At 39.6% G+C, this 27,687-nt stretch overlaps 1 protein-coding gene across 1 annotated transcript; it reads left to right on the top strand.

Moving 5' to 3' along the window:
* The first annotated feature begins 770 nt into the window (after positions 1-770).
* On the top strand, positions 771-27,446 carry chrnb1 (cholinergic receptor, nicotinic, beta 1 (muscle)). Its single transcript, XM_042401156.1, has 11 exons — positions 771-972; positions 3,436-3,569; positions 5,906-5,950; positions 6,572-6,681; positions 10,960-11,068; positions 11,178-11,322; positions 11,731-11,916; positions 16,144-16,367; positions 21,801-21,976; positions 25,922-26,069; positions 26,341-27,446. Exons 1-11 carry the CDS (start codon positions 912-914, stop codon positions 26,485-26,487), a joined length of 1,485 nt encoding a protein of 494 aa, XP_042257090.1. The 5' UTR covers positions 771-911; the 3' UTR covers positions 26,488-27,446.
* Positions 27,447-27,687: the final 241 nt, after the last annotated feature.

Below are 27,687 nucleotides of genomic sequence, written 5' to 3'. Positions count from 1 at the left end.
ATGGGATTAACAAAGACAAAAGGAGAGAGAAAAGAGGTTAGACACACCTACATAGATTGCAAAGTGAAGTACAGAACTTTAGTGAACCTGGAACATCCAAAAAAAAACTCATTCTAGCAGAACCTAATTTAAAATCCTATTGCCATTTGTCATAAAGCATATAATTAAAAATCCAGCCTTGGAACGTTGCCTTTCTCATGAGTATGTCGTGTTGTTCATACCATATGTTAAGATAAGGATGGTAGCTAATATTGTTGTTTAATCAATATTTCTGTTTGTAGCAGCCTACAATGAACCCCATTTCCCACAAGTCTGTGGTTTTGGGAAAAAAAGAAAAAAATCTCATCTCAATTAAACATTTTACTTTGTATCCTTAAAAGTTGGGATAGGTGCTCCCAAATATTTTCAGGTTTTGATAGATTATACTGTATTTATATTGTATTTTTATGAAAATGTGATTAAATTCAGAGCTGGTTTAACTGTAAGTAGAGAGTAATATGTAGACTTATGCTGCTTATATCACTATCCTCCAAAGAAATATTATTGAAATTAAACCTTTACTCATTTTGCTTGAGGACCCATCTGGAAACTCCACAAGATCTCTTGTGGGTACCTCAACCACAGCTTGAGAACCACCGGTTGAGTAAACAGTCATTGGGCAGAGTCAGGCCTGGTCCACACTCACTGAGGGGGTAAACAGTCACGCACACACCCTCCCCTCCCTCCAGGAGGTAATTGGAGCAGACAGCAGTTGGCCAGGCTGGCCTGACTGACAGACAGCAACAGTCCAAACTGACCAAACCGAAACTTACACTGAAGAGTTCCTCCGAACTGCACTGGGAAAGAAAAAGAAGAAGTTGAGGAAGTTGGATTAACTGATTGAGGATCTGTTTTTGGTTCTGGGGGTCACTATGAAAAGCCCGGATCTGTTCCTGCTGGCATGTTGCTTATGCAGCCTGAGTGCACTGGGAGGTAAGGCACAACCTGACACAACATGTCCATGTAACAGTGCTATAGTAGTCTTGTAATACTTCTTCCATGGACACTATAGTAATACCATGGGTAGTATGTGCCAAATGAAATGGAAAATATCTTTTAAGGCCACCAGTAATTACTAGATTAACACTGAAACTCACCAAAGGATTACCATATTTAGGAGTGTTATTGTGTCTCTGAGACATAAGCTCATATGGAAATATAAGTACAATAGTGATTTTTTGTTGGAGAAAGGTGCAGAGATTGGCTATACATAATCCAAAGTGCTTGGTACGCAGCACAGGCCTGACCCAAGAGTGCTAAACTGGCTTTAATCAATTTACATGCCTGTACATGCTTTCTTATGTTGCTTGAGCGTTACTGAATGCCTCCCCCCACAGCCTCATTGATAAAAATGGATTAGTAAGTTATGATATAGTAGGTGTCACAGCAGACACACTAAATACATCACAGATAGGCAACAACAAGTACCACCAACATGGAGGAAACACAGCTGTTAACTTAAAGAACAAAACAACTAAATATCATAAGAAACACTTAAGCCATAAACAATCCTTGGTGGTTAAGAGGCAACCATCTCTGCAGAGAAATCAATGCTTTTCTTGTCCTCATGCAATTGTTTTGATAACTGACCGATGGTTCCAGGACAAGAGCAGTGCACTTAAACCACTCTGAGGAAGATGAAGCTCATATTGAAATGTCTTGCTGTCAGTTTCAATTTTAAAAACATTGCCTATCCCTGCTCAGCAAATGTGCACTCACTTGTGTTTAGTTATGTTATCATGTGGAAAAAGAACTGAAAGTACACTTAAAGTGCATTTTTCAAGCAGAAACACTTATATCTTCTTCTCTTCTCTGGGAAAGGTCTCAGAGTGACGTCAAAGCTTAAAATGACTGTTCATATCTGCCTCTGTATTTGCCCCTATTGTTATCTTACCTCATCTGATCTGTTTGATTGTACTTCTGTCTGACTTATTTACCAAGTCATCTGAACTGGGTAGAGAGAAGAAAATGAAATGCTGAATTCCAGCTCTCCACAGCCACCTCCAGTGTTCGCCCGTTGGTAGGCACGCATCCCTGTGCCTGGCTAATGGGGGTGCCTTGCTGGGTGATTGTTGTAATTTATTCCTGTCAGGTCAGATCCTACTGGGGCCACAACTATGCCAAATGTGATAAATGCTGCATCACTGGAGCCTCTGATTATTTATGCTTCTAACCTTCCAACATTGAGGATGTAGTGGGTGGAAATAAAACCAGAGTTGGGTATGCAATGCAACAGAATACAAGTGTTTGGGTTTTGGTGGGTTCATGACTTAGTTAGGTCTAGATTTAGACAACACACAGGCATTAACATCTTCACACAAAATATAGATCTGTTTAATGTTAATAAGTACAAAGACACTTATTTAAGCTATTTTTAATTGTATTTTTTTCATGTTATCTGCTAAATTAGGTATCATGAATCCTCAATTTTTGTGGCAGGGTATATCTACAATAAAAAGTTCTTAAATTTTTGATTGATATGGAAGGCTGATAATGTTTTACAGCAGAAGAACATTTGACTTTTATTTATCCATCACACAATATGCCACATCATTGCCTTTACAAAAAGTCGAACTCAAGCCCAACTTGTTACGAAGTCACTGAAATCCTCCCTCAAGCCACTGTGCTCCACTCTCTTTCCTCCCAACACTGATTTTTAATTCATGTGTACCTGTTGCTTTGTTTGTGGGCTTTGCGGTCTATGTGAGTGGGCAGTTTGATTTTGTCTTGTCAGTTTCTAGCCAGTTACCACAAGAGCTGAAGGAGTGGGAGGATGTTTCATAAAGACGTTGGTGTGATATCCCAGAGATTTCATCTCTTATTCTTCTAACTTACCTTCATCAAGTCTGGCTGTCTCCTGCTGGGTGGCACATCCTACTCTATCCACTAGTTTTTGCACTTGTGCACTATTGACTCAGCCACAGAGCTGGAGGGTTTGTTGGTTGCCATATTTGAATGCACAACACACTTTGCCTGCCAGTCAATTAGTTATGTCCTCACTTGTCACCAGTGTGATGGGTGTTGCACAGATGACCTTTGCGTACATTGCAAAAGTAGTGAGAAAGGGAAACAATGGACAATGATATAAATAGACATTTGCTGTAAATTAGTTCAAAACTGTCACTGCTTAACTGCTATCACTGGCTGATGATGGGTGATGCAAGCAAAGTATATATCCAGCTGCCACCAAGCAGCACCTTTCACAGCAACAATTGAATGAATGATGCAATGGCAGTCTAATGTGGCTCATTCTTTTCCAGGCTGCTGAATAAAAAGGGCTTTCAGCAACTGGTTTCTCATATTCCATTGTGAACAAAAGTAAAATGTCTTATCAGCTTGAAACCTGAAGCAATTACTGAACCCTGTCACATAAGCTGTCTCTTTTTTTTCATTCAGGTGCCTCTGACATTGAGCAGGCTCTGATGAAGAAGATCTTCGTCAACTACAACCTTAAGGTTCGCCCAGCACTCAGCCCTGAAAAGAGGGTGGTGGTTCGTGTGGGTATGGTCCTCTCTTCCTTCGTTGGACTGGTGAGAGACAATGCCTTAACACTTAGAATTGAATGCGTACATGCACAACAGGAATATGACATAATAGCACCACATATGTGAATATATATGAGAAAACAGATCTGTCTACCTATGGATATCTTACAAGTGTTTCAGACACCAAGAGAAGAAAAACAATAACAAAGCTCAGCATTCGATGTCACGGTACACATAGCAGATTAGAGTTGAAGTCCTACTGGGGCTGTTTTGAAGGCAGAAATAATCTTACTGAGTAAACTTATATGGATGATCAAATATATCACTTACCCAGTAAGCCTACATCACAGATGCAAACACAAAAACAGTCATCAACCCTTATGGTTTAAATGTCAAAGAAGGAACTCTGGTGAATGCAAAATGCTGTTGTCTAATGACTTCATTTTTATTTTCGTCATGAATCTGCTATAATGTTGAAGGTAATGTGCAAGCTAGTTAGATTATACTGTAGCCCTGGAGTAGTCTGGCAAGCTTTTAGACTTACCTCAACCAAAAAAAATTTGGTTGACAAAAATGTACAACAGATAGGTTCATTCACATTTTGAAGGGTTTCATCTGGCAGTCAGACTAAACCTCCTGGGATGCTTGTATTTCACTCTCCGCTCTTCTCTTATTCCATTACATTTTACTGGGCTTCGATCTACTGTCACTTAGCCAGAAAAACTAGGGTTCTGACTCTTGAAGCTTCTGCCACAAGAGCAGGCTTGCCTCTGATAAATACATATTTAAAAATCAAGTGTTATTGAACAATCACACACACGTTCAGAAACATACACCGGATTGCTTTATCTGTTCCTTAATTTCCCCTCGGCTCTCTTTTCCTTAGCATCTGTATTTATAGGGTGAGATGTATACATACACATCTACAGTGAGCATGCTCCTTACACCTCAACTCAAGGTCAGTCTCATTATGGAGAGGAAGTCACACGGGGCCCTTAAGTTCTGCTGTGGAATGATCTTGAAAACTGTCCCACTTGGGCTTTCAGTCCTCTTCTGCCAGAACTAGTCAGCTGGATAACTACTGTGTTATTATTAACATTTCCCAAGAGTTATATCCTATGATAAATTTAAACAGTTACAGGAAGTATCAGTAAGTGATAGGTCAGTGATGAGATAGGCATCTATGTGTTTGTGTGGGAGCGAAAGAGAGAGATAGTTTAAGTAAATGCCTCTCACCCCCATCCCCCCTCTGTGTTCCTGTCCCAGCTGTCTCTCTGACATTCCTCCCAGCGTTTTAAATAGCAGGCCCGGCTCAGGGAAGCTCCGCCCTTACTGCTGGAGACAATCACACGCACACAGACATGAACACACACACGCACACACACACACACATACACACACAATCATACGTACATTAACTTGTTACCTGGAGATTTGCACATGCAAAAGCCTTCAGCATGAACTCTGTCCAGGAAGTAGCTGGCGTCCATTGCTGTCGTACCAGCCAGTGTCTCAAATGACTATCAGCTGTTTTATCTTCTGGTTTTGAACTACTACCAACAAGTAGAGGCTGTATTTCTAGCATGAAGCCCTAATGTTTGTTGTCATTTGTGTCATAACTCTCCTAGCAGCCATGTTGTAATAATAGAAGCTCAACAGCAAGACTCAAAGTCATGTCAGAGGTTTTGGAGAGAAAATATGTTTCAAAATTCAAATTTTTCAGGTACACTTGAACATCATCAGCTCAGTTAAACCGATTTATTGGTCGTTCTGTTGTAACAAGGCAGAGGCTACTTTAGTATAGCAACACTAACAACATTTCTGACTTGGTCACTGGTGTAAGTCCACAATTGTAAAGAAGCTGCTGAAAGTTGATAAAAAGATTGATACCACTCTCTTGTCTGTGTGTTGAGCTGGATCCAAGAGATTATTATCTTAGCTTAGCATAAAGACTGAAAACATGGAGAAACACCTAGTATAGCCAAAGGTCAAAAATACACCTCAACATATCTAAACCTTACTAATTAACACATTGTATCTCTCTTTTTCACCGCTGCACAAACACAAATGTAAAAGAGAGCAGAGACAGCTCCTGGCTACGATTCGCCAAGAAATAGTGACAGCACATAACGCTCTGTAAAACCACCTCTGCAGACAAAATCACTCCTTAGTGCACAATTTTTTTTTGAGTGATTTTTTTTGAGTGTTGGATTTCTGAGTGTGTAATGTATGCACTATTTATTGCCCCCAAAAATTCCCACAATGGAATAAAAAAAGTGTCAGTGGTTCAATAGCATTTTATCAAATTTTATCAATAAAAGTATTTAGGATTTTGAAAGAAGCAACAGTAACACAGATACTTCTTTCTTCTTTCCCTTCAGAATATGAAAAATGAAGAAATGAGTACAATTGTTGTCATGAATCTGGTAAGTGTTTTTGTACAGTACTTTTTACTGCATGCTTGTTTCACAGAGGTGACAAATTGGAGTAAACTTTGGGACACAGAATGATCTATGAACAGCTTTTTTAAGGGACATGACAGCTTGCTGCTGTGCTAAAACAGAAAGTTGGATAATGGATAATCTGTATACACAGTCTTCATTAAAGCAGAGTGCTGTAAGTGAATTACTTTCTACTATTTCACATCATCTTGACCAACTCAACCATGACTCCAGCTCCAGTGGAAATAACTTTATTAACATAACACCTCTTTCTTCATGTACTGCTCAGTGCCAATACACACTGAACAAATAACCAGGCAAGAATGCTTGGAATAGTCATAATAACAGAGCATATGCAAAATGAAAAATTATGTAAATGGTGTTTTATTATGCAAAGACAAATGCATGGGAAAATCATCCATGTGGAATCTAATTACAGCGGTGGGAAAATGAAAAATAAACTGATGAAATGACAAATTGGTTATGTTTGTAAATTCAACTTGTCATTTTCTGTTTGTCTCTTGTCGCGGCTCTTTTTTTGTATTGATGTGTAATTCCCACATTCATGCATAGATAAACACACTTTTTAAAAAAATGTTTAAATAGGAATGGACAGATCATCGGTTGTCATGGAAACCCAAGGAACATGATGGGATTGAGGTGTTGCGTATTCCTGCTGGAAAGGTCTGGCTGCCTGACATTGTCCTCATCAATAAGTAAGCATGCGCACAGCACTCACATTGGCATGAATTAATCAGCACCAGAGATTTCAGTGAAGAAACAATTTGGTCACTTTTCTCCATTTTTCTAAGTTTAGTTCTTGTCTGGGATGATTTCTTCATAGGTCCCAAGGGGCATTTGATTATCGTCTTCTGAACATATTGTTTTACCTCTTCCTGGGGAGTGAGTTGAGCTGAATCATAGCTTCTTATTTACTGGTTAATTTAAGGGGAAATCTAAGTTTCTGTCTACTTACATCAGCCATGTAGAATGAGATATTACAATTTGTAAAATGTCTAAACTAAGGTCATGTCTTTCCATTTATTCAATTGAGTTGATATAGATCCACCTTGCACATCTCTGTCACCTCTCTAAGACTGATCTCCACGTCATTCCAGCCAGTCCTTCTTTACAATGACAGGTCAACATCCAGCTAGACTCATGCCCACAAAGTCTGCTTGAAACTTGGGTATCATGATCGATAACCAACTAACCTTTAAGGTTCACATGGTCTCGATCGATCGGTTGTGTCAATTTGCCCAGTACAACATCAAGAAGATTAGACCCTACCTATCTGAGCATGCAGCACAACTTCTGGTACAGACTCTCGTAATATCACACACAGCAGCGCGTCTGGTCTTTAACCAGCCCAAAACAGCACATGTCAGTCCACTGTTCATATCCATCAACTGGCTCCTACAAATTCAAAACCTTGACACTTGCTTACAAAACAGCAACCAAAACGGCTCCTGCCTACCTGAACTCCCTCATTCAGGTCTACACTCCCTCCTGCTCACTACACTCTGCCAATGAAAGCCGCCTGGTAATACCACCACAACAGGGCCCTAAGTAGCTGGATTGTTTGCAGCAACTGCAACATAGCTGAAAAGAGTTGAATCCAATGGACATTAAAGGGGATATATTATGCTTTTTGTGCTTTTCTGTTATTGATATATCCTGTTATGATGTAGGATATCAAGTCAAAAGCCAGGGTTTCAACCTGCCCTGTACGCTTCATTTGCAACGTTTTTTCTACCCTGCCGAAGAGCTGACGTTGGCTCGTCGTGCATGCCCATAAACAGGCATCCCTTCCGTAGCCTTTGTTGCTATGGTTGTTGCTAAGGTTTTGCCATGTATTGTTTAGGTTGTCCACTTACATATTTTGAGTAAAGAACAGGAAAAAGAAGTTCAGTCCTATTACTGTAGTATGTTTCATGGTTTGTTGACATAGATCTGATGGATGCCTGCCAAGAGGCAGCTTCTAGGAACTAGCCAATCAGAACAGAGTCGGCTCATCAGGAGGGGGCTGAACCCAGTGGCTGCGTAAAGAGCCAGTATAAGATAAATAAGGAGTTTTTTCAATTCTAAATCATGCAAAGATATTCCAGTAGAGCTCCAGATTAAAAATATAGACCTGGAAGTATGCATAATATGTCTCCTTTAAGGTTAAACACCCAGTACACGTACAGTAAATTACAGTACGGTACCTTTGTAATAGAAAATAACTATATATCACAGCATTAAATTTAAAAAATGTAGATACTAAGAATAGTGAGTGTAGTCTTTTTTTTCTTACAACCCTCGCACATACACACACTCCCATTAACACCACTGTAAATATCCCCACTGCTCCATTCATCAACACTTTATAGGCAATTAAGCAGCATGGCTCCCCAATAACGGAGCTGTTGGCATTGCTCAGCTACTTCAGCCCAGGAACTGTTCATTTGGAACCACACACATACACACAAATATGTACATACACACAAATGCAAAAGTGTGTTTCCCCTCTTCTGTGTGTGTACAATCAATGCTGATCTTTTTAGCACCCGCAGCACCTTCACAGGGACAAGATTTTAGGAGCCAACTTTAAGGACACAAGCTTCTCCCTGTTAAATTGCCAGAGCCATAAAAGCCAAACACTGGGCTCTGACAGACGGCTAAATCTGTTTCTAATTGACTTGATGTCTTTGTTGTGTATTGTGTTATGAGCTTAATGGCCAAAACAGCTCTGTATACATTCAGCATTAGTGCTGCACTTAGAGGTGTCCTGTGAAATGTGTCAAGTTCCTCCATTTCATCCATTCCAATTAAAATGTTTTACTGGGGTCTTGTAGTATGGGCCTGCAGCCAAATGTTGTTGTACTCTATAGCTATGGTGAGAGAATGAAAGGAGCAGTGTGACTGCAATAATCAGACACGCGAGACATGGTCGCTCAGATGTTACTTACTCTGACCAGAGCTTTACCCCGTCATTTCTTTACGTAGTTTTATGTAAGTTTTGCTTAAAGGCCCCATGAAATGGAAGTTAGAGCATCTTTAGCTTCTGAAATGTGACGTATTTCCCAGTGAAACGTAATATTTGAGCCTTGCACAGCTACAAGAGGGATTTAAATCAAATCCTTCTGATCCTCCATTTGATTAGATCACTAAAAGTGGGCGGGGCTTAGAGTTAAGCGAATTACAGAGCTGCAGAGAGAAAGGGAGCTACAGAGGACTGATGGCTCCTCACACACCTCCTCCCCTGTTGTTAGGACAAGGGAGAGATGAATGAATTAGAGCCACATTGTTTTGGAAATGAAAACAAAGTTTTTGCCCAAGCGCACATCTCTTCCCATCTCTCTCCATATTGCTCTGTTATCTACTATGACCCGCAAATGGTGAATTGTGGTTTTATATGACTGGTGTGGCTAGCTAATCGCCCAAAGTCACATTTGATTGGATGGACTTTTGTAAACACCCCTGAGTGCAGGATGAGTCATCAAACATTTGAAACCGTTTTACAGGAAGAGAAAAGACATTTTGATGTAAAAATACTCTGATAATGATTTTTTGACATATATTTGGCATATAACAAGAGATAAATGAACAATTAACACAGGGACTCAAGATTATAACTGGGATTTTTTTTTCATTTCATGGGGCTTTTAATTGCACAGAACAAAGAGAGAGAAAGGCTGAGTGAGAGGAAGTGGGATGACATGAAATCAAGGCCTCAGGCGACATTCAAACCCAGGATGCTACTTTTACATAATATGTGCAACTGAGTCAGCAGCATAAGGCTAATATTACTTTTTATTGCTTCTAATATTACTAATATTAGAGGGCAAAATGGAGACCACTCACTGCCAGTCATGTTTTGGCTTGTGTCACTGGTCAATTTTTTAACTGAGACCACTAAGCAAAGCAAAAACAAAGTTGCTGAAGGTCAAGATACACTATAGCCCTTACCTGTATAACCAACAAGTCCTCCAGTCTCAACAAGAAAATAGGCTGTTTGTCATAGCCTTTGAAAACAACCAATATGAGCAACCCTTTTGGTAGGACAGCATTGTTTGTCAGCATCTTCCAAACGGTTTAAAATGACAGTCACAACAAAGATTCAAGTGTTTTTTAAGTATTTGAACAAATGACTAATGCTGTTGTTTTTCTGGTGTCAACAAGTTTGACAATACAATGCAATCTGATCTGATCCAATCTGATACGATACAATATGATATGATACGATATGTTATGATGTGATATGATAGGATAAGGTATGGTATTCAATGTGATGCGATACAATGCAAGACGTGATAATATGAGATTATGAGATGAGACAGCACATTACAATATGATATGATACGATGTGAGATGAGACGAGTACTAAACAATTAGATAAGATGTGATATGAGTCAATATGAGATGATACGATCCATTACGATCTGATAGGAGACCATTTGATGTGATATGATCAGAAAAAGATGCTAAACAATAAGACAAGACAAGATCAGATACCAGATGAGAGGAAATGATATGTGATGATACGTTACAAGACAATACGATACAATATGAGACTCAACTACTGCACTGTGCCATTCCATACAATACCTGTCCACAATTCCTCAGTTTACTTTTCAAAGAACTCTAAATTAATTCATGATTTTCATTTATTATTGAACTGGAGTCTATCCCAGCATGCACTGGGTGTAAGTCAGGAATGCACCCTGGACAAACCAATTACATCTCCTCTGATCTCCAGTCCTTTCTCCCCCATGTGTTTAAACTGTGGGATGAAACAGTCGGCAAACACACCAAAACCTCAGACCGTTTGAAGTGAGATAGGGAGATCAGGGTGTGTGGCCTCAGGTTGGCATGTAGTTCATCCAGTAAGCACTGGATGGGGCCTGTATAGCCCTCCAGGCATCTTGGTGAAAATTGGCCAAAGTCTATGCAACTGTACAGTCTGTGATTTACAATGATGACCAATATGTTATCTCAATTTCTGTTTGCAGTAATGATGGGGTGTTTGATGTGGCCCTTCAAGTTCATGTTCAGGCTTATTCTAACGGCAGAATAACCTGGACTCCCCCTGCACTCTACTTGAGCTCCTGTGGAGTTAAGGTGACAACACAAATATTAACTTAAACATTTGACTCCTGCTTTTACTTAACTTTATGTTTTAAATTTTTCCTTAAAGCGCTCCCTCTCTAATCACTGTTTCTCTGTCTAGGTAACTTACTTCCCATTTGACTGGCAGAATTGCACCATGCAGTTCCGCTCCTACACGTATGACTCAACAGAGATCGAGATACAGTACGCACTGGATGCAAAAGGCAATGAGATACGGGAAATCCAATTGGACGAGGGTTTCAGTGGTGAGATGTCTTTGCATTTTTCCTCACATCATAAGTGGGGAGAGTCAAGGAGTGAGGAAGAGATGCAAGTTAAGAAAGCATGAATTGGGAATTGGGGTGTTTTCCATTGTGCTAATCATGTGAGTTAGTGGGGATGTATTCCTTGATGTGCCTCTCCAAAGTACGTTTGTGGTTTTTAAATACCTCTGACTAGGTACTTTATGCTTGCTTTTGTTTAATATGCAAACCATGGTCATAGCAGTGTTTTTCACTTGTTGAACTTTGTTTGCACCTTTGTTTTGACCTGCTTGTGGGATGCAGATTTGTTGCTTGTGTTGTAAGAAATATTCTTGTGTTGTAAGAAATAGTCATTTTGCTGATCTTAATTGAAATCTTTTCTAAATGCCTACAATGGGTATGTTTCTCCAGAGAGTGGCGAGTGGCACATCAGACACAAGCCGAGCAAGAAGAACATGAATGATGATCAGTATGAGGACATGACCTTCTACCTGATCATCGAGAGGAAGCCTCTGTACTACGTCTTGAACATCATCCTCCCTTGCATCCTCATCACCATCATTGCCATCTTTAACTTCTACCTGCCTCCTGATGCAGGTATACCAATGCTACAATATAATACAGTATGTGCATGTCAATGAGCCAAATATTTTGTGTTTCCATGTTACTCAGTAGGGTCAGTTCTAAACAACTCAAAAGTAAGCACTTGCTTTGTGAATCTTAATTTGTCTGTGGCAGTTTGTGTTAATAGTGAGTCTAATGTGCAGTGAATAGCGTGATTTATTTCAATTTGGACCCTTTGGGTTTCATAATATATTCCTTCTCTGCTGTAGTAAGTCTCGCCTCCAACATCTTCTGTTGCTCTGCAGTTTTCTTGCTGGCTATGTAAGAAATTATTAAAACCCTTGCATAAGCCTTAGAGGTTTCCCAGAGCAAAGACAGGCTACTGGCCGAAGGAGAATTGAGAGAAAGAAAGACTTCTGATGTAAAATAATCTACGAATTTGTGATCTTTTAAAATGAAAGGGTTCAACCTCTAGTGCTGAGACTGTCCCCTAGCATTTTTAGGTTCAATATCTAAGTACACAGCTGCGTGATCATAGTTGATTCTCGAATAACACTTATGTGGGTTAGAGAAAAAAGTGTATTCTTTATCTGCAGGATGAAGTGTTCTCAACACATCCACATAACCCAATTCTTCGCAAAGACCAGCAATACGTTTTGTCTGTGCAGAGGCAGACAAGGGACCACTGGGAATTCTATCAATCAACGGGTTCATAAGGCAATTAAAATCACCTCCCCTAATAATATTCTCCGTCGGCAAATCAGCCAACGTTGACATTGCATCTGTGAGAAAGTTAAGGGGGTGACCTGGAGGGCAATACACGTTCAGGATACCAAATTCCCCTCCATGAATAATAGCTTTGATAAGCGCAAATGGCTCATTGTTGTCCTTGATACACTCTATCAGTTTAAAAGATGGCTCTTCCTGACTAAGATAGCCATTCCCCTGCTCTTAGTAGTGAACAAGGAAAAATACACATTCAAAAACACACTGTTGCAATTTTAGGTGTTCTATATCTGTTAAATGTATCTCTTGTAAAAGTGCTATATCAACATTTTTCTTTTTCAAAGCTACCAGTTCCTATTTCCTCTAAAGTGGTGAGTGGCTTCCCTTAATATTCCATGTCCACAGTCTCAGTATGTTACCAACCATAGTATCTTATTGTAGTCATGAAGATGCAGCCTTGTTGTTGATAGCGTGCCTGAAGAGACTGTAGCTGAGCGACAGAGAACAAGTAAACTATAATACAAATAACAAGAGCACTAACAGCACTTTTCAAAGGGGCTTCCCCATTTGCCAACCAGAGGACTACCGTGTCTCTAAATACACTGCACTTTGCCTCTCTGTTACATAATTAAACAATAAAAAACAGACAAAAGAAAAGAGAGAGGCACTTCTTCTCTTCACACATAGATATATATTTACTTCTTCGTATGAGCTAAAGCAGCACTACTTAAGTAACAAAACACATATTGTAAAAAGTTTTGGTTACACCATGATTACTCACACACATATAAAACCCTGCTGTCAGTCAGTGGAGACGGCACAGTGCTTAAGTGAGCCATCCATGAAGGCCATAGCTTGGTCAGGGGAGTCGAACACCTTGGCACTTCTGTCATGGATAAACCTTAAAGTCAGTGTAAAGCAATAATAAAGCAATAATAAATATCCGTTCTGAGTTTGTCATACCACAGAAAATTTGTGTATAAAATTAAGTTTCAAAATCATGAAAAAATAAGCAATATTCTCTGAAATGTTGTTTGTAGGTTTAAATTAAGCAACATGGATGATATTTTAAAAATAAAGGTGGTCATGGTCAGAAGCCTCCTCCACCTCCCGGAATTCTTTCCTCAGCCTTGTTGGCTCACTTTCCAAAGTGTTGCAGTTCCAATGCCTGAGCCTGAAGCATCTGGGATAGAGGGCTCAGCTTTTCGTTGATGACTTTTGAGATGTTATCTCAATTATTTCATATCATTTCTTGAATCGCTTGATGAAGGGTAGGGTCAAGTGTGCTGGTCTTGCTAGCAGCTGCTAACTCCTCTGCACCTGGTGGGAGGTTGGTGAGCTCACAGTGCATTCACTCCTGCTTGATTTCTTGGCATTTTTCGACGGCATCGTGTCAGAACGACTCAAAGAGTATTCATCGATGCTTATATTATATTATCCGATGCAAAAACACTAGTCTGATACTATTTAATGTGCGAAACTATCAAAGTTGCGGCGCATTGCTTAGCAAAGTGGACCATCTGCTATGCCGCCACCTTGAATGCCCCAACTGCATATTCTTACTATCCACTCCAACATGTAATAGTTAACTTAAAGTCTCCGTCCGCTCAAAAGTGTGTTTTTCCTCATTACTTCAGTTGGATATTTGAGCCTCACTGTGCAGAATGATGTATGTACAGAATTTGATGCTAAAAGGTTTTCACTTTCATCTGCTGAAGAAGTAAAGTTTCTCTATGCCCACTGAAAATCTGAGTTTAACTAACTAATGAGCATGATTTGTCACTACTAGTTTGGAGCCAATCCTGGACCAGCATTCAGCTTACACAAGTGTGATGTGGAAACTTGAAACCTCTGGTTCACATACACTGAGAATTGACTTTACAGAAAAGTAGGAGACATCTTGTACCCAACAGTTAAACTTTTGAAGTTAACAATATTTGCATATTCATAGTTTCTGGAATTTGAAATGAGGGGGAAGAAGTAGGTGTCATTATAAGGATTTACAAAAGGTAAACATTTTTGTGGAAAAAACACATTAGACATAAATTATCATTCAAAGTAGAGTGCTTCATATATATCTTAAAACATGTCTGGAGGGGATCTTTAATATTTTCACTAGTCTGATTTGGTTCTAGCAACAGGGAAGTTTTTTCAGGGACTCTACACTACAGTTCCTTACTACACTATGATTAAATGTCTTTATGGCAATGCTTCCCAGTTGATATGGGAGTTGATGTGGAATATATATGAGTGGTAGTAGTAGTAGTGGTAATGAGATCTTTTTCTCTTTTCACACTTCTCAGTCCTGTCAAAACAGAGCTGTAAAAAGTCTCCTTGAACTTTCTCGTAATGCAGTGTGATGGAGTAAGTGGAGGAAATGCCCCAGTTTTGGCTGTTTCCCTGAGGGATCATGCACCGTTCTAATTCACATCAATTTCTCGTTGCATACCAACTCTAACCAATCTGAGGTAAACACAGTTTGTAAGTGGCCACTGAATACACAAGGGAGGCCTTGCTCTATTGGCCAGTCAGCTTCACTTAGAATGGGAAATGAATTTTCTATTAGAGTCATTAGTGCTGAATAACATGGACCAAGTGCTGCTAAAATAGTAGATCTCACTCAGCTGAAGGAGGAACAAACCTTGTTCTGGTAAAACTAGATGAGTTGTAACAAGGGCCCAAAAGAATACAAAACTGAAGTCAACTTCCATAAAATGAACTAAACAAAATCAGAAAGAAAACAGTAAGAGCCCTTGGTGGTATTTTTTCAGCTTTTCCAAAAATACAACAGTAAAAATGTAAAGAATGGATTAAACACTGTGTGTCTGTCTGCCTTAATTAAGCTGCAAAGGATAGCATGTCTGGCTAATTAGCTTACTACCTACAGTAGTAATTAAGGACACAGCTACTTCCAACGTCAAGGAGCATTTCATTATCTAACATTTTGTGCGTTTACAGGTACATTAAAAAATAAGAAATAAAAAGCCACATCCACAATAGTACATGCACTGTTTAGTATAATCCCCACTGTGTGGAGGCCAGTCCTGGATGCTACTATATCCGAGTTTAGGATAGCGTTAGCGGCTCTGTCCTGCTTGGATTTGGGGAAGTGTACGGTCCAGCAACCCCAGCCAAGCTCGTTATCCTAGACAGAGCTACGTTCACCAAAAACAGTGGCTCATTTTCATCCTAAAAGTCTTTTCTCTTGTAACATTAAAATTGAAATACACTGTTTGAACATGCAAACAATAAAGCATAAATCTAACCTCTGATCTATCTTGAATGTCCAAGTATTTATGCTTAACAGCCAAAGAGGGTTATGTTAGAATATATATATACGTATATACTGTACAGTATACTGCAATACAAGAACAATGCTTCTTCACAGTGTGCATGTAAAATCAAGGTCCCATTGTTACAGTTATTGTTATTATTGAAAAACTGCATTGTGTGCCATGCGAAAGCTTAGCAAGCATAGCGACAGCAGCTAAGTGGGATGTGGTTATTGTAACATTCAATATGTTTCTCTATCAGGAGAGAAGATGGGTCTATCCATCAACGTTTTGCTCACCCTCACTGTGTTCTTGCTGCTGCTGGCTGACAAAATCCCTGAGACCTCACTGGGTGTTCCTATCATCGTCAATTACATCATGTTCACCATGATCCTGGTCACCTTCTCTGTCATCCTCAGCGTGGTCGTGCTTAACCTGCACCACCGCTCCCCAAACACCCACCAGATGCCCATGTGGGTCCGCAAGGTGAGCGCAGTGCCTCTCTGGGCCAAAGTGCAAAATATCATGTTATATGCTATGGTTGTACGTGTGCATACCCTGGTTGCAGACTGATTTTAATATTCAAACTTTACAGATGGATTAATAATGTTTCTTTTATGTGATTTTCTTTCAACTTCATAAGCTCTCTGGCTCTTAAAACAAGCAAAGTGGAATTTTACATCTGTATGTCTGCTTGTGACCTAAAACATTCATGAGTTAAAATTTGCAAATACTGTAGATGTCAAAATGTAATCATGCCATATATTAATAAGGGGGTAACATAAGATTCAGAGATTTGTGTCATAGATTTTCAGTACAACCCTCGATTCTCCGTCCATGGCAAATGAGTGAAATCACTTTGAAATTGCTGCTGCAAAACCTTGTAGGCACCTGTTAATGAACTCATTCAAGGATTCAAGGACCTTTATTGTCATCTCACCACAGTTACATTTATACTTTACAGTATCAAATGCTGCCTATGAAGAAATGAAATTGCGTAACTTTAGAAGAATTAAATGTAAGGTTTAAATAAGACAAAATAGAAAAAAAGATAATAGAGAATTAAAGAATCTCAAGAGAGTCTCAAGAACATGGATTGTGCAAAAGATATACATAAATAAATCTGGTTATTGTTCCACAATTCAGAAATACAGAATAGACAGAATAGTGCAATAGGATCAGGTGATTGACTCATTGACAGTAATTGACTATACATCTTTGTTGAGTTAGTGCAGTTGGATTTTATGTGTGTGAGTATGGTAGGGGGGGATTAGGGGCATGGGGTAGTTATATGTGGGGCAGAGAGTCTCTCTAAAAGTGTCTGTTGGCCTCTGGGGGGTAGCAGGGTGTTGACAAGTCTCACAGTCTGTGGGAAACTGCTGTTTCTCATGCAGGAAGTTCTGACTTTCAGACTAGAGAACCTCTTGTTGGAGGGGTGGTGGATGTAGAGGTTGTGGGAGGGGTGTGAACTGTCCAGTACAATGCTGCTGGCTCTGTGGATGCAGCTCTTATGGAAAGTGTCCCGGATGGCAGGGAGAGGGGCTGCAAAAAGATACACTCAGCAGTTATTAAGACCCTCTCCATTGTTGTGCGGTCAGCAGTAGAGCATCACCCAAACCATGTGGAGATGCAGCTTGTAAACACGCTCTCAATAGTGCTTTGGTAGAAGGTGGTGAGGATGGGGTGGGGGCGGCTTGCTCTCTTTAGGCGTCACAGGAAATAGAGGTGCTGTTGTGCCTTCTTGGCCATGGATGTGACGTGGCAGCCCCAGGTAAGGTTTACATTGAGAAATTTGAGTGAATTTTTTAATGAACTTATTCACACACAAACTAACCTACTAATGTATGTAAGTCTAAAATTAATTAAAACTGAAGCACATTTATTTTGTAAGTAAGCAACATCTCATTCCCTCAATGTAGTGAATTGTAGCCGTGAAATAATTACTTTGTTAACATAATTTTTTGTGTTAATTTGGAAATTGCAGCAGCAGTCGTTTGGGTTCAGGCAGTCTAGTGAATTACATCGACACAGTCCTTAACACCCTGAATGTCATGTTATACCATTAACCTCCATCAGTGGCTGTTGCCCTCACTATACATTATGTGAAACTAATTACAAGCCTGTGTTATGCTATCCTTTCAGGGTACATCCACCTTAAAAAGGCTCACTGATAACCATCAAAAGGTCATTTGGTTGGTTTAATGGAAGGAACTGGTGCTGGATTGATGGAGAAAACAAACATCATAGGCTCTCTTCATATATTAATCAAATTTGTTCTAGCTCTGACTTTTAGTTATGAGCAGGTCTAAAGCACGTGTTAACAGATTTTCTTTTACTTCAATTCATTTGCCAATGACTCCTGTTGATACTGTGTTGATAAAAGCTGCACTATTCAATGTTTTATAACAACAATGTATCAAATAAGTGCAAAATACTATGTAATGTTTATTGTATTGGATTAGCTTCTGCTGTTGCAGTTGCCAATCTTCTTGGGGTCCACACAATGTGAAAAAGGTCACAGAGGACAGGCAGTTCAGCAGCCACAGCCCAGTTAGCTCTGCTGAGTATCACTCATTTTTTTGGTTTTACAGCCTACTTATTAATTTATTATTTCAAATTAATTAAAATGTTGGATGGGTAAATGCTAACACATTCACCATGATATAGTAACATAGTGATAATATGTTGATGTTGTGTTTATAGCTTATCCTGCCGCCCCCAAGAGGGAAAAACAAATAAATTAATACAGCATTAGATTTTTTCATAGATGGTTTAGTGATTGTATGTATTTTTTATTACTTTGGACATAATATTAGAAAAGTAAATGTGAAACTGTAGCATATCATTTATACAATTTTGAAAGCCCAAAAAACAAGATCAACAAGAAAAAGATCAGTTTAATGAGAGTTGACTTTAATGTATACCGTTTGCAGCACAGCACTTTATGGAATGTCTGTGATGAGTCACCAAAACCAAATAACATCTCATTCTGAGAAAATATAAATCACTGACACTGACAAACACTGACAAACACTGACAAATGACTACAATAACTATATTCCAGAAAATGAGGGCAATATTCTTCTTTCAATATTTTATTGCAATTATTATGCTTTAATGGCAGCCTTCTCAAGCTGGGCGTTCAGCCCAGCCATTCTTCAAATTAATCCACACATCCTAGCCAATCAGCAGAACTGTTATACACAGCAAAAAAAGTCCTGCAATTTGAGATAAACAGCATTTGATTTTTTTTTAAAAGTCTGGTACAAAAAGTGTGCATTAATATTGCTGTAATATATCTTACATATATCTGAAACATTGCTGCTTTACCTCAAAGCCCTTACAGAGGGAAGAGCAGAAAGCCAGAGAGGTTGATATCACCCGACGCTGAGGGGGCAAATCTAGTATCAGGAAATATACGGATATCAGTAACATCTCCCCTCTCCAGCTGTAGAATCACTGTAAAGGACAAATTTAAATGACCCTCCCCATTTTCCAATTGTTTGTACTTTACAGATCTATCATTCTTATACAAGAAAACACCCATCCACTTATAAGCTCGGTCATCTATGCCGCTAAACCTAAAATAATAAACTCCTCTCATAGGTGCAGTGAAGCTGCCTGTAACTGGATTGTAGGCGTTGCCAATGTTGATATAGACCCATCTGAAAATTACTTTTGTAAGTGTGTCAAATGGTCCATATGTATCCCCACCAGGGAGGTCTAAAGCAACAGAGAAAGCTACTTTTGGAACGGTTTTCAGTCTCTGCATAGACGTCATCTCTGGTGCTTTGTCTTCCTTTCTTGTCTTGATGGTTGCCATCAGCATCCCATTTTCTTTCTCCAGTCGGTCAACTTGGGTGGCAGTGGCGTGTTGTGAGGCACGCAGGGCTGAGTTGTCTCTCCTCAGGTCTCCCATCAGGGTCCTCTGGGTGTCAAGCGCAGCCTTGGTGGCTTTCAGTTCCTCCTTCTGCTCCATCACCATGTCTCTCAGCTCCTTCAGCTCAGCCATTATGTCGCTCTGGATGCTCTCTGGTGCTGTGATGTCATTTTGTGTGAAGGTCTGGTCGGCTAAAGTCCCACAAAGACAGAGCAGCAACACTAGCTGAGTTATATCAGTCATGGTTGTAGAATAAGGTCTTTGTAGCTGAAGTGGAGCTCTCTGCTGTGCAGTTTCCTCTCTTATATTCACTGGGGGATACGCCAAGCTGTGGGAAATCTAACAGGTGTTGCATGTCAGTGAGAAAAATGCAAGTGTATGTTAAAACCAGCAAAGGCTTGAAATGTAGGACACAGTGCTAATCGCCTTGCTTTTATCCTAAAAGCTCATTTTGTGTCATTAACATACATGAACTGAAGAAAATTGTCTGTTTAATTAAATTATTCAGTATTTCCTTAATCAGCTCATATTTGAACAGGTGTCACAAATGGAATAATCCAGAGCTGAGCCAAGGGTGAGGTGTCCTGGAAAGTAGTTTGGCTAAACATTTATTAATGTCAGTCAGATGGGCTCATCTGGCTTTGGATTTAGAAATACTGAGGTTATAAGTACAAGTCTCAAAAGTCCAAAAAGAAATCTTCTTTTTGATTTATTCAGTTAAACATTGAATTATGTTTGTCATTTTTTCCAAACATGAAGGGCTAAATGCTGTTTCAAACCCTTCCTCATAATGCCAATGATACAATTTATGAAGGAAAATTCAGAATCCTTATTCATTTATTGTTGGCCATAAGTCGGTCAAACTCTACTGGAGTCTTAAATATACTGGAATCAGCCTTTGAAATAATATATAAAAATTTTCAGAAAAAAGCATCTACAATGTCCTGCAGCTTGATTTTCTTATGGCTGTGATCATGTGACTGTGTGTGACTCACTAGTCTGCAGTTCCACACAGAGATGACAGTCTACGGGAAATGTGACAGGTGTTGTAGCAGACTTGGAAACAAGGGAGCAGGGAAAGCAAGGTCAGAGGTGGTCATATAATAACATGGACATACTTGCTTCTGAATGAATTCAAGTCAAGCTCATTCACCTCACATTACTCTCACTATTGCAGCTACAGTACAGTATGTTCCCTGCCAGTGAGCTATTATTGACATCAATCTGTCAATACATGCAGGCAAGCCAAGACTTATTTCAAAAGCACTTCAAACTGCAGATAAAAGAGCCATTCACAGAGGCAAACAGCATTTATGATATTGATCAAGACTAACATTTAGTCCGGTGATTTGCTGTTTTATTTTCATGTCAGAGTCCTCTGGTATTCTTTTGAAAGGCAGCCTCATCTCTTAAAGCCAAAGAACAGTAACAGGGAGTAATATGAAGGGAGTAGTTACTTGACTTTCCTTGTGTTTTATCCAACATTGTCTATTTTTATCATTTTCCTACTACAATTCTAGTCCTTTACTGAGAAGCTCCGCTGAAGCGCCCAGAGATTACGTGCCATGCTCAAGGACACCTTGAGAGTAGACGTTGAGGAATTGGCGAGCATTACCCATTTGGTTTCCCCACCCACATCATTCAGCAGCAACTGTTCTCAAAGGTTATCTCACTGCTAAATTCAGCATTTTGAGTCATTTCTCACCCTTAATAGGCAAATACAGGGCAAGTACATTTCAGCTGAACCATAAATCATGAAACAAGAATCCAAACAAATGGATTTTTAATACGAGGAAAGACGATGGATTTGGGAGGTCCGGGAGAGCCAACCAGCTATCGATTGAAAGTGGAAAGCACAGTTAAATAACCCTCTGTTTCATAATGTGGTTTGGAGTCGAACAAATCTTTGTGTATTTTGACATTTTATTTCCATTTTTAAACTCACAACAGCTCAATTCTGCATTCAAGCCAAATGAGAAGCACCAGAAGAGCAAAGAAAAATTGACTTTGCTGCTCTTCACCTCTTTCTGTCCTCCTAGATCTTCATCCACATGCTGCCTCCTTACCTGGGCATGCTGCGGCCGAAGGTGGAGACCCCCCTGTCCCTAGAAACCCTGCCCCGTCGGGTGAAAAATGTGTGCGCCATCAGCAAAGTTTCTGATGAATACTTCATCCGAAAGCCTGATTGCTCCTTCTTGTTCCCCAAGCCTAACAGGTGAGGTCAGGCCTGCTCTGGGGTCAAGGGTCCTACTGTACTGTAGGTGTACATATTTGAGCCTGTGCATGTGTCCATTGTACTTGGGTACATATTTTGGTCAGAATGTATGTGACTTTATTAATGTGAGTAAGTGTGTTGAATGACAGTGTTCTTTACTCAACTCCATATTAACTCTTCAGTTAGTTATGCTAACAGCTTTGCTTCACTAAGACCTATATTAAAAACATATTTGACATTTTCTTAAATGTGACATTTGTATTCCCATCATTGAAATATCAATTATGTTTAGTTAGTGTAAGTTATTGTGAACTGTGATGTATCATGGTATTCTTGATTCAGATGGGTACATTATTGAGGTTATGGCCTAAATTAAACCCTGTTGTTGCAAAATGTCACGCAAAGATATGTATTTTCCAAATATTACCACAGAAACTGCCTTTATATGAGTAATATATAAGATCTAAGGTGTGTCAATATTTGTACAAAGTTCCTCTAAATGTGTGGAACCATTTGTTTTCTTTTTTTGTAAAAGATGTATTACACAAGAGCACTACACATAAAAGCTTTGATTTCAGTCCCATATCCACTTGTGATACATTATCCATATCTGACTAAAACATGTAACTTTTTGCAGTAGCAGTAATACTACTAAAAACTACTACTAAAGTTGGCAAAATGTGTTAGATAGTGCTATGTCATTAAAGTCAATAGTTTATGTGTCTTGTCCTGTGTTTTTAGTATTCATAGACTTTCAAGACTTTCTGTATAGATAAAACCATCTGGCCAGCAGTTTCTGTTCTCCCACAGTATTTATCTCACATTATGTTATTAAAACCTACAGCAACACAGTAGCTGTTATTGAGAGAGTGAATTTTTAGTTTTTAGTTTAGTTAGACATTTTCTTAAAAGTCATTGTCACATATTAGGTGTCCTCTGTGTAAATATCACAATGTCGTTTTTTATAAGCTTGCAGTAAATGCTGCACTCACTGCCAAAATTTAGGCTGTCAAATCTTATCCTCATTCCTACATTGCCAGGTTGTTTGAGAAATATGAGTTCAGATGTTAGCTCTTTACTTTCTGACCTTCGACTTTGAAATTGTACTACGCTGAGTTTTGAGCCAATATTCAGTATTTAAAACTTATCATGTAAAAAAGTATAAAACAAAGCTATTTTTGTTAAGGTCGTGCTGCCTCTAAAAAGGCATTTAGACCTTAGAACTCAAACACCTCCAGTGAAACGCAGACTGATGAGTTTCATCAAAAGTTTTACAGAGCGCTGCCCCTGAAGCTGTTAAGTAAGGAGCTGGATTTGGGCCAGTGTTGGCACACAACATGGTGACAAACTGTTCTATCAGTCTAACACTAGTCTCCATTCTTTGTACACAAGAAGTAGTTGACCTTGCTTGGGTCAATTTACGTAGAACTGTATGTCCTGTACGTCAGCCACTGAGTATTCTACAACGAAAATCTTCCTCATAGTCTGTAGCAGTCCCTCCCTTTCCATCCTTCACCTCCTCTGAGAAGTGAAATATGCCTACAGGGAGAGACTGGAGGCGGCAGAGAATCGTTGCTAAAATAATAATGACCCGCACAAATCGACTCTGACACATTAGAGCGGGACGCTGAGTGTCTAGGTGAAAGAACGGGTGACGAAGGAAGGGGAGGGGGACTCTATTAGAGCAATTTGATGAGACAGCAGTATCTCTCTTGAGCCCACACATACACACACCTTCTTAATTGGGTTTAGTGCATGTCTTGGCACCAGACGCAGCCAGTTTTAGTTGAATTAGTCTCCTGAATAGTCATTTACTTCTCGCTGATGAAGTGCTACTTTGAGCCACGAAGGAGGGAAAAGGGAGGAGGGGTAAAGAGGCCGAAGAGTGTCTCTGTCGCTCTCTTTCTCTCTCTCTCTCTCTCTTTCCCTCCCTCTCTTATCTCTCTTTCTCGATCTGATGAGGCTCCACCTCTCTTAGGTCGCAGCCTCTTCACCTGCCACACTCAAAGGAGCAGCAGTGACGGCAGCACTGCATTGTAAACTCCCAAATTCCTGCACTGAATACCAAGCAGTTCTTTACCCTGCCCTGACTTCCAGGTTACAATATGTTTATGTTTCCCACTAAAAGATACAGTGTCATACTGCCATCTGGTGTTAAGCTGCCTGACCTGCAATTCATCTTCTCTGGGGTTTTTTTTTTCCTTTTTTGGATTCTAAAAAATGTAAGTGGAAGAGGTGTTTCATATTTTAGGTGTTTCATATTGAAACAGATGTTTGGAAAAGGCAGATTGCAGCTGTTCTGCAAAGATGATAATATTAGTTGTTTTTTTTTGGATGAGGTCATGGCAGTGACCAAGAATAGATGAGTTTTAAGGACTTTGTTAAAGGGGGATACTGCTCAAAATGTTGTGCAAAATAGTTTAATATAATTTTCATGCAGTATGTGCTAGTACACACATAAGAGGCAATACCTTATAGCTGAATGTATATTGTGTGTGCATGTGTGGTTGTCTATTTGTATCTTTCTGAATCATTTGTAAGTTAACATGCCCTAAAATTTCATTATTAGCTTTCTGGTTTTAAATTTGACCTCCTGCACTTGCCGTACTTGTGCGCTCACACAGTTTTTCTGTACAAAGAGATTATTATTATTACAGATATTTTAGGTACACTCATTTTGATTTGACATCCAAATAAAGTTTTCTAGATAATCTGGATAAATGGTTGGCTTGTTTACAACCTGTCTGACTTGTGACTTGCAATGTCACTCTGTTCCCAGATCTCATCACTTAGCTTGGTGAGTCAAGTGTTATTATAACTGATAGCCCCCGTTGTAATAAACCAGAATTATTCTTTAATTTCAGATGCAATGTCATTTCTCAACTAAGCATTTTTCGCTGTGATGTCCTGCCAAGAGAGTCGTGCTGTATCACTACTTAAAGATGTGGGAGTATTAGAGCTCTGGGTCTGTGTCTCTGCTGGAATGAGCAAATGGAAATCCATGTGTCATTGCTCAAGGTCATGTTGCGCAACCGTGCATAGAAATACAGCAGGGAAAATCCTAGAAGAAAAAGCCGATGAGTAATGTTTCAACTTTTCTAAATAGTTGTCAACAGTGGAGCTGCTCAGTGGTCAAGAACAGAGGGTTTTAATTTAAATGGGCAGCTCCCATGTGTGAATGCAATGAGGAAGGAACTAAACGGTACGAAAATGTATCTGCAATGTTAAAAAGAGGCATAAAGTTCAACAAAACATTAAAACTACTCTCTAATACACTGTACTGTACTTCGGCAGCAGCAAAGTTTTTCCTGCATAAAAGATAGCAGAGAAAACACACTTAAACACACTCAACCTCAATTTTTGGTGGCGTGCCAATTTATTTCTTTATTGTGATTTTAATAAAGAAGGAAAACAAATTCCATTATATCACTTGACAGAGATAGAAAGCAACCTTCTCCCATCTTCCCCTGGCAACTGATGGTTGGTAACTGAGGGCAACAAGTAAACACAGAAACATGCTTACACACACACACACACACACACACACACACACAGACAGTGAGGGTTTGTCAGCCAGAGCAGCCCAGTCAGCAGATGCAGAGCGGTAGTACCACACAGGCAGAGAGAGCCCGGGGAGCTCCTCTGACCTTCTCTTTATTCCTCTCTGAATGAGAGAAGAGAGCAAAGGAGACATGCAGCCTGGCTCATAAACACTTTTCTACTTTACAGCTTTTAATTAGTCCCAACCGACATCTGCTTTCATGTTTCTACATTCCACAAGCTTGTGCATTTGTTAAATTTGGGTTTTGACACTTCGTGTGCATTTGCTCCTTCTTTTCTTCCAAATCAAGATTTATTTGTGACATCAAAATATGTTGTGCATCATAGATACTGTTCTGCAATTATTTCATTGGTTCCCACTTACATATGTGTGTAACTGTGCAGGTACCACCCAGAGGGCATGTGTACCGACCTGAGAAAGTTTATCGATGGACCCAGTAGCTACATTACACTACCTGATGAGCTCAAGTCAGCCATAGAGGCCATCACGTATATCGCCGAAGCTCTGCAGGCTGAGAAGGACTATGAGGCTGTAAGTTTGTGTGTGTTGTCTTCTTTGCATTCTTACTGCTTTATTTCTTTTAAAGAGCAGTTTTGTTAATTGTCTCTTTGTTAATTGTTTCTCATTTTTGCCCCTTTTGTCTCTTCTTTTCCTCCCTTTTCCACCACCTGTTCCTCCTCCATCTCTCTTCCTTCCTGTCATTCCATTTCATTTGTCTTCACTTCCATCTATCCATTTTTCACCATCTCTCCCATCTATCCTCCAATCAACCACCCATCCACCTTACAACCTCCTCACCCAGCTGAAAGAGGACTGGCAGTACGTGGCCATGGTGGTGGACCGCATGTTCCTCTGGATCTTCGTTGTCTTCACAACTGTGGGCACCTTGGCTATCTTCGCCGATGCCAGCTTCAACCACACACCTACTGACCCTTTCAAATCCCCCTGAAACATTGGGACATTTTGTTTCCTTGACCCATCATCTTCTTGATGTACCATCTCAAGAAATAGGGAAGAAGAAGTCACTGTATTATACGAGTGTAGCTCAACATAGGCCCTTCATGCCAAGAATTTTGAAATGTTTACTTGTATATGCACTTATGCAAATGGGGAATGATGGAAATACACTTCATGCTCCTCACATGTTTTCTGTCAACTTTTGTCTTGGAAAAGGAAACAGTACAAGTGTAATTATAGTGATGGGTTGAATGTTTGTGCACTGCTCTGACTGGCAAACCCTAAAGAACCTCGAGATGTTGGACTTTATTCATTTGCATAATGTTTAAACAGTGTAAATTCTTGACATACACATTGACAATATTTCATTATAATGTTTCCAATACAACACCTTCATTCTTGGTAATACAGAAGGCAAATCAACCTTCTCCTTGTGCAACCAGTTCTTGCCACCACTTTTTCAAGAGCAAAGTTGACAAATTTGGCATACAAGGTCAGTTTTTGGACTAACTCTTGAACAGAAGGGCATGTATCTTTATTCTACCTACACATAGAGCAGAGCATGTGTTTGACCAGTTGAGGTTTGTCAAATAGTATGCCGTCAAGAATTCCTCCAAGCATTCAGACTTCATTTGCAAAATAAATGCAAATGAATGAACATCTTGAGGTTTCTCGGCTGAATGAGCAACAGTGCTCAAGAACTTCTCGGCCTGCTGTACTGTTGCCTTAATTATAGGGGAATTAAATATTTGAGCAGATCTCTTGACACTCTGCCTGTGTTTGTCATATTTGCCATACACTGTTGAAAATGCTGAAAACCACAGCTACTGTATATGTGCAAGTATATTGATTATTGCATGTAATATACCAATCTAAGCAATGTTATGTGTGAATCTAGTGTTTGTTTTTTTTAACTGTACTTGCTACAGTGCGAGTCTGAAGAGTGTGGATCTGGCGTTTGATATTCATATGTGGTGTTAACAAATAAACACCAAAACAAACCAGATGCTATAATGAGCAAACTGTATGCCTTTCATTTCCCCGTGTCAGAATGTGCCAGAGTGTGGCACATGCTTTGTGGATATTTCTGCAACCATAGTAATCCTCTTTGTATTTCCAGCACTTGCGTATGTGTGCGTTTGCATGAAGGCTATTCTTATGTCGGAGTGCAGAGCAGCACGCCAACTCAATT

The sequence above is a fragment of the Thunnus maccoyii genome, chromosome 22 (assembly GCF_910596095.1).
Source record: "Thunnus maccoyii chromosome 22, fThuMac1.1, whole genome shotgun sequence".
In the NCBI taxonomy this organism is placed as follows: Eukaryota; Metazoa; Chordata; class Actinopteri; order Scombriformes; family Scombridae; genus Thunnus; species Thunnus maccoyii.
This window is presented reverse-complemented; position numbering and strand designations above follow the sequence as displayed.

What these genes read in the sequence shown, in the direction of transcription:
- chrnb1 (XM_042401156.1), top strand. Translation starts at nt 912, where the DNA reads ATGAAAAGCCCGGATCTGTTCCTGCTGGCATGTTGCTTATGCAGCCTG. An exon ending in TCTCTTCCTTCGTTGGACTG is followed by an intron (nt 3,570 to 5,905) that starts GTGAGAGACAAT and finishes CTTTCCCTTCAG; the next exon opens with AATATGAAAAATGAAGAAAT. An exon ending in CTACCTGCCTCCTGATGCAG is followed by an intron (nt 11,917 to 16,143) that starts GTATACCAATGC and finishes TTTCTCTATCAG; the next exon opens with GAGAGAAGATGGGTCTATCC.